The sequence below is a fragment of the Pimephales promelas genome, chromosome 1, assembly GCF_988280905.1.
Source record: "Pimephales promelas chromosome 1, fPimPro1.hap1.1, whole genome shotgun sequence".
NCBI classification, from domain to species: Eukaryota; Metazoa; Chordata; class Actinopteri; order Cypriniformes; family Leuciscidae; genus Pimephales; species Pimephales promelas.
The window spans coordinates 40,500,529-40,514,563 of record NC_142769.1 but is presented as its reverse complement, the minus strand read 5'-3'; the positions used below and the strand labels follow the sequence as shown (position 1 = coordinate 40,514,563).

At 38.9% G+C, this 14,035-nt stretch overlaps 1 protein-coding gene across 3 annotated transcripts in view; it reads left to right on the top strand.

Moving 5' to 3' along the window:
- The window catches only part of LOC120462588 (diacylglycerol kinase delta), a 101,978-nt gene that overhangs the window by 50,222 nt on the left and 37,721 nt on the right, over positions 1–14,035 (top strand). For all 3 annotated transcript variants that reach the window (XM_039651178.2, XM_089129697.1, XM_039651179.2), the window contains 8 exons: positions 324–414; positions 1,305–1,412; positions 1,587–1,683; positions 1,925–2,032; positions 4,156–4,269; positions 4,826–4,960; positions 6,557–6,717; positions 7,000–7,114. In XM_039651178.2, coding sequence (XP_039507112.1) covers positions 324–414; positions 1,305–1,412; positions 1,587–1,683; positions 1,925–2,032; positions 4,156–4,269; positions 4,826–4,960; positions 6,557–6,717; positions 7,000–7,114 — 929 coding nt within the window. The remainder of the gene's footprint in view (positions 1–323; positions 415–1,304; positions 1,413–1,586; positions 1,684–1,924; positions 2,033–4,155; positions 4,270–4,825; positions 4,961–6,556; positions 6,718–6,999; positions 7,115–14,035) is intronic.

Sequence of the window (14,035 nt, the reverse complement as noted above, 5' to 3'; positions counted from 1 at the left end):
CATGATTATATTAAGCTTTGAATCATTTTCAAGGATTACATCGTAGACAAAATAATTGAATTGAAACTACCAAAAATAAGTAGTTGCATGAACTTATATCTAAAAGTAGATCATTTTAGTTCATTCAACCACTTATCGAAAAAAGAAAAAGAAAAAAAGTAAATTCAAAATCTTTTTTTTTTTTTTTCAGAACAGTTTAATACACAGTTTTTTATTATTGTACTATTGCTATTGAGTTTCTGTAGTGATTCTAGTTTTTTTCTCTTATGGCTATATTTTGCACATCACTCTATCACTCTTCTATTCCTTTATTTCATTGACAGGTCAAAACACATTGAGTCCAACCACTACAACCCCTATATTACTGGAGAAGTCAGAGAGCTTCAGCACGGTGCTTTTCTCTGAAGAGTCTGTGTAAGACTGTGCAAACACACACACATACTGTACACACATGGCAGGGCTCTTATCTTTCTCCAGAGAAGTGCAGTAATGACATCTGAGGTTCCAGTAGCTCTAAAACCATGTTGACAGTGTAATATACCACAGTGTTTGCTATTCCACTCACCGACACACTAGTCCATCAAAGTCTCGGTGGACATAAATCTGTTTTTATCCCAGGCCTATATGTTTCCATCTACAGGCTGTAGGGCTCACGTTTACAATGTTAGCATTATTTACGTAATTATAGATCTGAAAAGAGTTGTTCTAGATTAGCTGAAAATTTAATATTTTCTCTTATGCTCATCAAGGCTGATTTATTTGACAGTTGAAGTATAAAAAAAACAAAAACGTAATGTTGTGTAATATTATTACAATGTAAAATAACTGGGTTTTTTTAATGTAATTTATTCCTGTGATGGCAAAGCTGAATTTTCAGCATCATTACTCCAGTGTTTAGTGTCACACTGTTTTTCAGAAATCGTTCTAATATGCTGATTTGGAGCTTAAGATTTTGTATTATTATTATCAATGTTAAAAACAGCTGCTTTATATTTTTGTGGAAACCGTGATTTGTGAATAGAATAATATACATTTTTTTTAATTAGATATCTGTATTAATGTATTATGCTTAATAGATCATTAGACGCTTAGCACTTCTCATATCCATCACTATAAGAGACAGTTGCTTATGTGACATTGCAACAATTTCCTCTATAAATGAATAAATTTTCCTTGTGAATGATGTATGACAAATACATCCATCTTTTCTGTTTATTTAGCACTTCAATTTATTTTTATTCATAAGTCAGTCCTTTTGTGACTCAGCTTACACAATTCATCCTGCTTGTCTCTCTGTTCCACAGGCAGTGCACAGAAAAGTGTGTGATGAATAACTATTTTGGCATCGGGTTGGATGCCAAAATATCTTTGGAGTTCAACAACAAGAGAGATGAGCACCCAAAAAAGTGCAGGTAAGAAAGAAGAAATGTTTGATAATTGCTTAATGTAATCCATTAAATCCAAATGAAAATGTCTTGCAGAGATGTGGCATTACTAGTTACAGTTTTGCGTTTAATGCTGTTGTTTTGTTTTTTTCAGTGAGAATGTTAAAACAGTGAAATTTCGTTCTTCTTTTTTTTCCACAGTAGTCGCACCAAAAACATGATGTGGTATGGAGTGCTAGGGACCAAAGAACTGGTGCAGAAAACTTACAAGAACCTGGAACAAAGAGTCCAGCTGGAGGTATGAGCATGTGTTGTACAGACAGAGAGAAAGGGAAAGCAAGGTGCTGACATTTGCGCTGAATACATTTCTCCCTTTTTCTGACCTTTAAGGGGAAGAGGAAGTAGTACTTGGCCACTGTGTGTTTATGTGTAGATGTACTTCTCATCTAAGTGGTCATGGTTTCATGTTTCAAATGTTGTTCTGAGAAGCTGTACATTACATCATGTCTCTCTCTCTCTCTCTCTCTATTTGTGTGCAGTGTGATGGAGTGCCCATGTCTTTGCCGAGTCTTCAGGGTCTTGCCGTTTTGAACATCCCCAGCTATGCAGGAGGCATTAATTTCTGGGGTGGCACCAAAGAGGACAATGTGAGTCCATCAATGAAACCGAATTTCAGTTCAGAACTTATAACTTTACTTTCTGGAGGGCAGTTCAGTTCAGCAAAGTGAAAAAATCAGCTCAGTGTTGAACAGATGAGTCTGTGCCGTTCATTTATCCTCTGTGCATCTTTTTAATGTTCTGAGCTGTCAATAAACAATGGCTCCTTCCTTGCCAGACACTCTTCTTGCAAATACGACTTTCAGAATGCTTCAACCGTACATTTACAACCACTCGTCAATCCATCAATATCCTTTCATCATTTTTCAAAATGCATTGTGGCGAATAAACAGGAAGCAATTTGAAACTGGTCTGTTGAATAAATGGTGGAAAATAGAATGAGAGCGTAAAAGAGCGGTGAAAATGTAACAAGTACGATCATTTACAGTACACTGAAGTCTAATATACAGAAACATTTTAAGCTCTTGCTCATGCAATATTTCTCAAAGTTACAATATGTAAAAATTTTGTTAGAAAATATTCAAAAATCACTTGCACAGTGTGATATATTTCTTGCAGTTCTGTACTTCAAATATCCCCAAATTTCCCAAAGATTTTTAATTTCAGAGAAATTCCCATTTTAAATAATGGCTCGTCCCTGGTCATTGTCGCCTGTCAATAACATAATATCCGAGCTATCCCTAGTTTCTGCTCGTACTGCCATAGTAACCATGGCGACAGACGTGGACAACTGCGTAAAGTCTAAGCGGCACGCTCACGCTGTTGTTGTTTCGTTCCGTTTAAACATTATGGATAAAAGGAGAACTAAAACGAGGATCAATATCAGCGTGGCACTTTTGAGATACCAAGAGCTAGCGTCCGTGACTAACTTCGACTTGACAGAGACACCACTCTTGCATGTACTTTATTAGACAGGTGAGCAAATGTACATAAAACAAATCAAGGTTATATAGCTCAACATGATGAATGTTAGAATATGATCAGTATGTTATTCTAATGTTGATCTAGCTTACTGCTAGTCACATACAGCCAACAAACTGACACATAGAATAACATTATAACTTTCAACACACACAAATGCAGTTTAGCGTGATAGTGTAGACCAAATGAAACAGTGCTGTGTTACCTCACAAGTTGAATTCGTCAAATAAACTGACCTGTGTGAGTAGTAATTCTGCACTTGCGGGCACTTTGGTAGAATGAAATGTTCTTATCCAATAGCGACCTGCTTCATACCACAGTCATGTTAAAGCTACACTGTGCAACTCCTTTTGTTTATTCTTAGCTAAAAACACTTAGTTCTTTCAAAAATATATGTGCTCATTAATGTATATTTACTTCGTTCAAGTAATAAAGTATTCTCATGAGTGTATAATATGCCATTGAATACACATACGGGTAAGGGGTTCTAATGTCGGTCGCCATGTTGTCCCTCCATCTTGAAAGTACATTAGCCAAAGAGGGACATACCCGTTAATTCAAGCTTCGCTTTTCACGTTTTTGTTTGAGTTAACACTCATGGACGAGGTCGAACTGGAAGCCATGTTAATCTTGGACTACATTGGCCACCGTAGGAGTTAAAATGAAATCAGAATTGAGAGGAACAGAAACTAATATTCGTTAGATGGTTATATACCTTTTCACCACTAGATGGGGGTAAAAATCACACAGTGTAGCTTTAAAAACATCCATGTATTCACTCATCCATACATTATTAGATCCATTAGCATGATGACTAGTTCCATAATTCTGCTTATGCTTCATCAACCTACGCCTTTGTTATTGTAATAGGTTAGCAACCCCTAGCGGCGGAAACAATGACATATTTTAGCTTTAAGTAAGTACACAGTGCAATTTTTTACATATTTGCAGATATTTGTTTGGATATCTGATCAGTATCTGGCTCACGTCACAGTAACAGATTCTTTCCTGTAAAGTGGAAAACCATGATATCATTTCCCAGTAAGAATCAGAGTGCACACATAAGACATCTGGTCCTTCCTGTGTTTCATGTTTCAAGCTGCTTATCTTAACATATATATTTAGATTGATATAGACTTTTAGTGTAAATAAAGAATAGTTCAGATGATGAGAATGTGGTTCAATGGTGGACGTTATGAAATATTGTCTGCCATTGTAATTGTTTGTGTAGAATTTTGGAGCTCCATCGTTTGATGATAAGAAGCTGGAGGTGGTGGCTGTGTTCGGCAGCATGCAGATGGCCATGTCCCGAGTCATCAACCTACAACATCACCGCATCACACAGGTCTGAACACTTGGACACAGTGCAGAATTTAACAATTATCTTCCCGTCAATTCATGATCACGGGTTGGAATATAAATTAAATTCAACTACACCCTAACTGAATTTTGAATCAAAGTGACAAGATGAGGTATATACTGAATTGCAATTCATAGAAATTAAACAGTCACAAAGGAGAAATTTGTCCAAACAATTTTATTTTTATTTTTTTGACAACACCATGATTGTATCATCAATTTAGTCTAATAATACTCCCTTTTGTAGAGATTAGGATAAATTAGAACATTGTGTTCTTCCACCGTGGTAAAATGAAACTCAATTTATTAAATATAGGCTAATGAAATATGCCGAACTAAAATTAAATACAGCTGTCTTTACTCTCTTTTTTTAAATGCTGATCATCTAATGTTGTTGTGTGTATATGAGAACTTGTTTATGGGTCATTTTTGGTAAATAATTTAATAATATGCATCATCTGGTAATTTAAATGTAATTTTTAATCTAATGTTACACGAGTCATATGAGTTCAGATGTGCTTTTACACTGGCTGTTTCCTCAGTGTCGGCAGGTGAAGATCACCATCCTGGGTGATGAAGGCGTACCTGTGCAGGTGGATGGTGAGGCCTGGATTCAGCCTCCTGGCATCGTCCAAATTGTCCACAAGAACCGAGCCCAGATGCTCACCAGAGACCGGGTGTGTGTGTGCTTATCTTCTTTTTTCTTCTTTAAAATCTTTGTCAATCTTTCTGAACAGACCAGCATTGCTAGTCACCCCTATGTGTTGCGTGGATTTTGTGAGATACCGGTTATACTGTCCCCATTTAAAAACTAACCGACTAACCGAACCAGCCAAACCTCCTGTAAGTTTTACCAGAAAAACAAGCTTTATCAGCATAGTTTTGCAGATGAACATGCATACAATTATCATTCAAAAGTATCAGGTTGAAAACATTTTTTAAAAACAGGAAATGTAAACACTTGATCGTATTTAATACAGAAATTGAAGGTTATGTGCATGTGCAATGACATAGAAATTGCTTAAGGATGTATAAGATGAGCTTTTGTTGTTGAATATGTAAAGGATATTCCATGGCTAGCTGTGTGTTAAACTATTTTAATGCATGACGTGGAGGCAAATAACTGAAAAAACGCAAAGTGCATTCAAATTGTTTAATTCACAGCTAGTCATGGATTATCACGCTTATACCATGGTCATTTGCCAGCACTGACAATTTAAGCTGTTATTGATGTTTGCAGCTCAATATTTGACCAGAAGGGTAAAAGTGACGGTTATTTTCATCAGTTACGGTTTGTTAGATCTAGCATTCTGCCCGCTTTGAATCAGACACAGATAAAGTAGTGTGGTAAGATTACATTTATTTGAATTAATGAATTGCATTTAGATGAATTAATTATAGAGAGAGAGAGACAGAGAGATGAGATATGCGTACCTGCTTCTGTTTAGTGTCTCTCTCTCTCTCTCTTAACAAAGAGAGTGTGAGTTTAATTTCTTTAAAATAGCAAAGTAACCCCCTTGTTGCTGAGAAATATAATGTAGCAATTAAGTAGTGAAGCTATTTTATAACTAAAAGTTGCAGGACAGCTTTGTCCATTTGTGTTTGTGCTCAGCGCGAACTCCGCTCTCTGTGCACAAGTGACGTACTCGTACTGTATGTATGTGTGAGCTTCAATGAAAACAGTGCATTAATATAGAACAGTGTCAGTGATTAAATTGACCTGTGCATTAAACGCTTTTATTGGACACCTTCCAGCCAATCGGAATCGAGTATTCAGACAGACCACGTTATCAAGTGTCATAAATGACTGTGGAGACATTGTAAAATTCTGCTTTTACTCATCGGCTGTGAAGTGCTGCAGGACAGTCCTTGATTCAGACTCTCATCCACAGAAGCCTTGTTTTGGGCTCAGGAAGAGGTGTTTTTACTGCTTGATAAATATAAGCAGCACGGCACAGAGCTTCCTGTGCTTGTCATCTCCAACAACAGCTGGAAACTGTATATTCTTGCAGTGTGCACATGTCAAAAAGATCAAATCTGCCCACAAACCAAACCCGATCACTTTATTTAGCGTTCATGTAAACACTATGTTTGGATTCAAACAAAATCCAATCCATGTAAATATAGCTAGTGTTACATGATCCTTCAGAAGTCATTCTAATATGTAGTGCTCAAGAAACTAATTTTAATTGTTATCAATGACAGAGGCTAGTACTGAACTTTAGTGTAGATGCTCTGCATTCTGTCAACATTGTTTGTTGCTGTGACTCAAGGCATTCGAGAGCACGCTGAAATCGTGGGAAGACAAGCGGAAAGGAGACAGCCGCCCGTCCCGACCCCGACTGAATTCCCAGCAGTCAATGGAGTATCTGACGGAGGAGGAATGCGCACAGGTTCAGCAGCTTGGCTTAGTGGCAGACTCACTCATCTACAGGTGTGTCAATGACACCTACACAAAAATAGGTTGTAACCCAACAGCATTGTCACACCACAGTGAACATCAATGCATATGTATGTGAGAAACTATTTGAGGACTATTAAAGAAATTAACTGTCCATTTTACCTTGAAACCGCACCCCTAACTGTAACTTCGGATTCTTCGAAATGTAACACTTCCTTGTATTGATGATTCATAAGTGTATTAAAGGGCGTATTTATGGATGGAAAAATATTTGTTTTATGCTGCTGCTGAATGTGTGGTTATCATGTTTTGTAGGATCCGGGAAGTGGCAAAGACTCATAAGGTGGTGGAGCAGGAATTAGCTCATTCTGTCAATGCCAGTGCTGCCGTACTGAGTGAAGCCTTCCCCTCCAAACCCTCCAGCCCTGAGGTGAGCAAAACACACTTGTGACTAATATATTTAACAAGTACATTTAACACGCTTAACAAATTTATTCATTACATTTGCTCCATCATTCTGTTTGTATGGCAGAATTGAATTATCATCAAGTTTATTTATTTTTGATAAATCACCTAGATGCAAAATACACAGTAGATGGTAAAATTTCTAAAAAATAAATAAATAAATAAGTTAATGCATTATCTGAATTCAAAACATTTTGTAAATAGAACAATTTGGTTCGATACGATACCACAAAAAGAGAAATGCCAGAAAAATGTCCTTGATATAATTTTTTAATTATATTTTTTACTTTGAGCAATGATGGAGCTATACTCGACTTTTCTTAGGAGCATATAAAACAAAATTTGAGGAAAACTAACATTTGAGTGCAGCAATTGTATTCATAATGTCAAAATAAAACCTTAAAGGATTATAGCCTACTATTCCTGCCAAACTTCCATGGTAACAGTTAGTAGTGTTACTACATCCATGGTGAATGTTGCTGATCTGTGGACACTGGACACTGATTGGTTCATTCATGGCACAATGTTTCTCCTGGTTTCCAACGAGGCTGAATCCAGCAACTTATTCGTAGCTCCTTATTGACACTATCCGTTCCACCTTAAATGGTGGAGCGTCAAACGCGTCGAGCTACTTATTGATGCTCAACTTAGTTTTTCTTTTTTTTCGCGTTTTTAAAGGGATCGTGTTACTTTTGAGTCTATATTCAGAATAAAATAATAATACAAATGTTTACATGCAAATAACACTGATATATCAGCGAAAATGGACTGTAAAAATATAAAGGCACTTAAATACAATTAGGCTACATTATTCTTTAATTATTGTACATGTCATCAGCTCAATTTAGGGATGGTTTTTCACTTATTCACTCTTATTAGAGACCCTGCTTGTATTTTTTTATGTTTTCATAAAAGAATAATTAACTATTTTGAAATGTAAATAACAAATAATAATAACATCACATAGATTGCTGTAAAACTATAATTAGGCCATTATTCTACATCATTCTTTAATTTTAGCAATTGACATCATTTGGATCATCAATTGACAGAATTTATTTTTAATGAATTGTTGAATTTTGCACTTTACACAAAGCACAATAAGCCGCATAATGCATTTTCTACCCATTTCGTGGCGCGGTTCCTCCCCCCAAAAAACGACAGTGGTGTACCCACCCACCCCCCCCCACCCCCCCAAAAAATAAACAAAAAACGACAGTTTTTAAAAAATAAGTTTCTCCAATCTTCTCAAAACTCTGGATTCTGATAGAGGGCCATGAGACTTAGACCTGAAAGGGGTACCACTGTCTTTTTTTTTTGGAGGGTTGAAATATTGAGCTTCACTGATCTTCTTGAAATTCTGGATTCTGATAGAGGGCCATGAGACTTAGACCTGAGAGCAAAAATTGAGGCTCTAGACCCCTCCAGAGCTGAGATATTGAGATCCCACATAGCATTTATGCCATTATAAAAATCTCAATATCTCAGCTCTGGGAGGATCTAGAGCCTCAATTTTTGCACTCAGGTCTAAGTCTCATGGCCCTCTATCAGAATCCAGAGTTTTGAGAAGATTGGAGAAACTTATTTTTTCGCCCCAGAAAAAAAAACGAAAGGGGTACCACTGTCGTTTTTTTTGGAGGGTCGAAATTTTGAGCTTCACTGATCTTCTTGAAACTCTGGATTCTGATAGAGGGCCATGAGACTTAGACCTGAGTGCAAAAATGGAGTCTCTAGACCCTTCCAGAGCTAAGATATTGAGATTTTTATAATGGCATAAATGCTATGTGGGATCTCCATATCTCAGCTCTTGAAGGGTCTAGAGACTCCATTTTTGCACTCAGGTCTAAGTCTCATGGCCCTCTATCAGAATCCAGAGTTTTGAGAAGATTGGAGAAACTTATTTTTTCGCCCCAGAAAAAAAACGAAAGGGGTACCACTGTCGTTTTTTTTTTTTGGAGGGTCGAAATTTTGAGCTTCACTGATCTTCTTGAAACTCTGGATTCTGATAGAGGGCCATGAGACTTAGACCTGAGCGCAAAAATGGAGTCTCTAGACCCTTCCAGAGCTGATATATGGAGATCCCATAGCATTTATGCCATTATAAAAATCTCAATATCTCAGCTCTGGAAGGGTCTAGAGACTCCATTTTTGCACTCAGGTCTAAGTCTCATGGCCCTCTATCAGAATCCAGAGTTTTGAGAAGATTGGAGAAACTTATTTTTTCGCCCCAGAAAAAAAAACGACAGTGGTACCCCTTTCTTCCCAAAACTCTGGATTCTGATAGAGGGCCATGAGACTTAGACCTGAGTGCAAAAATGGAGGCTCTAGCCCCTTCCAGAGCTGAGATATCGAAACTCAAAAATTCTGCCCGAAAAAAAAACGACAGTGGTACCCCTTACGTTTTTTTTTTTTGGGCGAAAAATTAAGTTTCTCCAATCTTCCCAAAACTCTGGATTCTGATAGAGGGCCATGAGACTTAGACCTGAGTGCAAAAATGGAGGCTCTAGCCCCTTCCAGAGCTGAGATATCGAAACTCAAAAATTCGGCCCGAAAAAAAAACGACAGTGGTACCCCTTACGTTTTTTTTTGGGCGAAAAATTAAGTTTCTCCAATCTTCCCAAAACTCTGGATTCTGATAGAGGGCCATGAGACTTAGACCTGAGTGCAAAAATTGAGGCTCTAGCCCCTTCCAGAGCTGAGATATCGAAACTCAAAAATTCGGCCCGAAAAAAAAAACGACAGTGGTACCCCTTACGTTTTTTTTTTTTGGGCGAAAAATTAAGTTTCTCCAATCTTCCCAAAAACTCTGGATTCTGATAGAGGGCCATGAGACTTAGACCTGAGTGCAAAAACGGAGGCTGTAGCCCGTTCCAGAGCTGAGATATCGAAACTCAAAAATTCGGCCCGAAAAAAAAACGACAGTGGTACCCCTTACGTTTTTTTTGGGGGGGCGAAAAATTAAGTTTCTCCAATCTTCCCAAAACTCTGGATTCTGATAGAGGGCCATGAGACTTAGACCTGAGAGCAAAAATGGAGGCTCTAGCCCCTTCCAGAGCTGAGATATCGAAACTCAAAAATTCGGCCCGAAATAAAAAACGACAGTGGTACCCCTTACGGTTTTTTTTTGGGCGAAAAATTAAGTTTCTCCAATCTTCCCAAAAATCTGGATTCTGATAGAGGGCCATGAGACTTAGACCTGAGTGCAAAAATGGAGGCTCTAGCCCCTTCCAGAGCTGAGATATCGAAACTCAAAAATTCGGCCCGAAAAAAAAAACGACAGTGGTACCCCTTACGTTTTTTTGGGGGGGGCGAAAAATTAAGTTTCTCCAATCTTCCCAAAACTCTGGATTCTGATAGAGGGACATGAGACTTAGACCTGAGTGCAAAAATGGAGGCTCTAGCCCCTTCCAGAGCTGAGATATCGAAACTCAAAAATTCGGCCCGAAAAAAAAACGACAGTGGTACCCCTTACGTTTTTTGGGGGGGGGCGAAAAATTAAGTTTCTCCAATCTTCCCAAAACTCTGGATTCTGATAGAGGGCCATGAGACTTAGACCTGAGTGCAAAAATGGAGGCTCTAGCCCCTTCCAGAGCTGAGATATCGAAACTCAAAAATTCGGCCCGAAAAAAAAAACGACAGTGGTACCCCTTACGTTTTTTTTTTTTGGGCGAAAAATTAAGTTACTCCAATCTTCCCAAAACTCTGGATTCTGATAGAGGGCCATGAGACTTAGACCTGAGTGCAAAAATGGAGGCTCTAGCCCCTTCCAGAGCTGAGATATCGAAACTCAAAAATTCGGCCCGAAAAAAAAACGACAGTGGTACCCCTTACGTTTTTTTTTGGGGGGCGAAAAAATTAAGTTTCTCCAATCTTCCCAAAAGTCTGGATTCTGATAGAGGGCCATGAGACTTAGACCTGAGTGCAAAAACGGAGGCTGTAGCCCGTTCCAGAGCTGAGATATCGAAACTCAAAAATTCGGCCCGAAAAAAAAAACGACAGTGGTACCCCTTACGTTTTTTTTTTTGGGCGAAAAATTAAGTTTCTCCAATCTTCCCAAAACTCTGGATTCTGATAGAGGGCCATGAGACTTAGACCTGAGTGCAAAAATGGAGGCTCTAGCCCCTTCCAGAGCTGAGATATCGAAACTCAAAAATTCGGCCCGAAAAAAAAAACGACAGTGGTACCCCTTACGTTTTTTTGGGGGGGGGCGAAAAATTAAGTTTCTCCAATCTTCCCAAAACTCTGGATTCTGATAGAGGGACATGAGACTTAGACCTGAGTGCAAAAATGGAGGCTCTAGCCCCTTCCAGAGCTGAGATATCGAAACTCAAAAATTCGGCCCGAAAAAAAAACGACAGTGGTACCCCTTACGTTTTTTGGGGGGGGGGCGAAAAATTAAGTTTCTCCAATCTTCCCAAAACTCTGGATTCTGATAGAGGGCCATGAGACTTAGACCTGAGTGCAAAAATGGAGGCTCTAGCCCCTTCCAGAGCTGAGATATCGAAACTCAAAAATTCGGCCCGAAAAAAAAAAACGACAGTGGTACCCCTTACGTTTTTTTTTTTTGGGCGAAAAATTAAGTTACTCCAATCTTCCCAAAACTCTGGATTCTGATAGAGGGCCATGAGACTTAGACCTGAGTGCAAAAATGGAGGCTCTAGCCCCTTCCAGAGCTGAGATATCGAAACTCAAAAATTCGGCCCGAAAAAAAAACGACAGTGGTACCCCTTACGTTTTTTTTTGGGGGGCGAAAAATTAAGTTTCTCCAATCTTCCCAAAACTCTGGATTCTGATAGAGGGCCATGAGACTTAGACCTGAGTGCAAAAATGGAGGCTCTAGCCCCTTCCAGAGCTGAGATATCGAAACTCAAAAATTCGGCCCGAAAAAAAAAACGACAGTGGTACCCCTTACGTTTTTTTTTTTTGAGCGAAAAATTAAGTTTCTCCAATCTTCCCAAAACTCTGGATTCTGATAGAGGGCCATGAGACTTAGACCTGAGTGCAAAAATGGAGGCTCTAGCCCCTTCCAGAGCTGAGATATCGAAACTCAAAAATTCGGCCCGAAAGAAAAAACGACAGTGGTACCCCTTACGTTTTTTTTTTTGGGCGAAAAATTAAGTTTCTCCAATCTTCCCAAAACTCTGGATTCTGATAGAGGGCCATGAGACTTAGACCTGAGTGCAAAAATGGAGGCTCTAGCCCCTTCCAGAGCTGAGATATCGAAACTCAAAAATTCGGCCCGAAAAAAAAAAACGACAGTGGTACCCCTTACGTTTTTTTTTTTGGGCGAAAAATTAAGTTTCTCCAATCTTCCCAAAAACTCTGGATTCTGATAGAGGGCCATGAGACTTAGACCTGAGTGCAAAAATGGAGGCTCTAGCCCCTTCCAGAGCTGAGATATCGAAACTCAAAAATTCGGCCCGAAAAAAAAACGACAGTGGTACCCCTTACGTTTTTTTTTTTGGGCGAAAAATTAAGTTTCTCCAATCTTCCCAAAAATCTGGATTCTGATAGAGGGCCATGAGACTTAGACCTGAGTGCAAAAATGGAGGCTCTAGCCCCTTCCAGAGCTGAGATATCGAAACTCAAAAATTCGGCCCGAAAAAAAAAACGACAGTGGTACCCCTTACGTTTTTTTTTTTGGGCGAAAAATTAAGTTTCTCCAATCTTCCCAAAACTCTGGATTCTGATAGAGGGCCATGAGACTTAGACCTGAGTGCAAAAATGGAGGCTCTAGCCCCTTCCAGAGCTGAGATATCGAAACTCAAAAATTCGGCCCGAAAAAAAAACGACTGTGGTACCCCTTACGTTTTTTTTTTTTGGGCGAAAAATTAAGTTTCTCCAATCTTCCCAAAACTCTGGATTCTGATAGAGGGCCATGAGACTTAGACCTGAGTGCAAAAATGGAGGCTCTAGCCCCTTCCAGAGCTGAGATATCGAAACTCAAAAATTCGGCCCGAAAAAAACGACAGTGGTACCCCTTACGGTTTTTTTTTTTGGGCGAAAAATTATTTTCTCCAATCTTCCCAAAACTCTGGATTCTGATAGAGGGCCATGAGACTTAGACCTGAGTGCAAAAATGGAGGCTCTAGCCCCTTCCAGAGCTGAGATATCGAAACTCAAAAATTTGGCCTGAAAAAAAAACGACAGTGGTACCCCTTACGTTTTTTTTTTTGGGCGAAAAATTAAGTTTCTCCAATCTTCCCAAAACTCTGGATTCTGATAGAGGGCCATGAGACTTAGACCTGAGTGCAAAAATGGAGGCTCTAGCCCCTTCCAGAGCTGAGATATCGAAACTCAAAAATTCGGCCCGAAAAAAAAACGACAGTGGTACCCGTTACGTTTTTTTTTTTTGGGCGAAAAATTAAGTTTCTCCAATCTTCCCAAAACTCTGGATTCTGATAGAGGGCCATGAGACTTAGACCTGAGTGCAAAAATGGAGGCTCTAGCCCCTTCCAGAGCTGAGATATCGAAACTCAAAAATACGGCCCGAAAAAAAAAACGACAGCGGTACCCCTTACGTTTTTTTTTTTGGGCAAAAAATTAAGTTTCTCCAATCTTCCCAAAACTCTGGATTCTGATAGAGGGCCATGAGACTTAGACCTGAGTGCAAAAATGGAGGCTCTAGCCCCTTCCAGAGCTGAGATATCGAAACTCAAAAATTCGGCCCGAAAAAAAAACGACAGTGGTACCCCTTACGTTTTTTTTTTTTGGGCGAAAAATTAAGTTTCTCCAATCTTCCCAAAACTCTGGATTCTGATAGAGGGCCATGAGACTTAGACCTGAGTGCAAAAATGGAGGCTCTAGCCCCTTCCAGAGCTGAGATATCGAAACTCAAAAATTCGGCCCGAAAAAAAAACGACAGTGGTACCCCTTACGTTTTTTT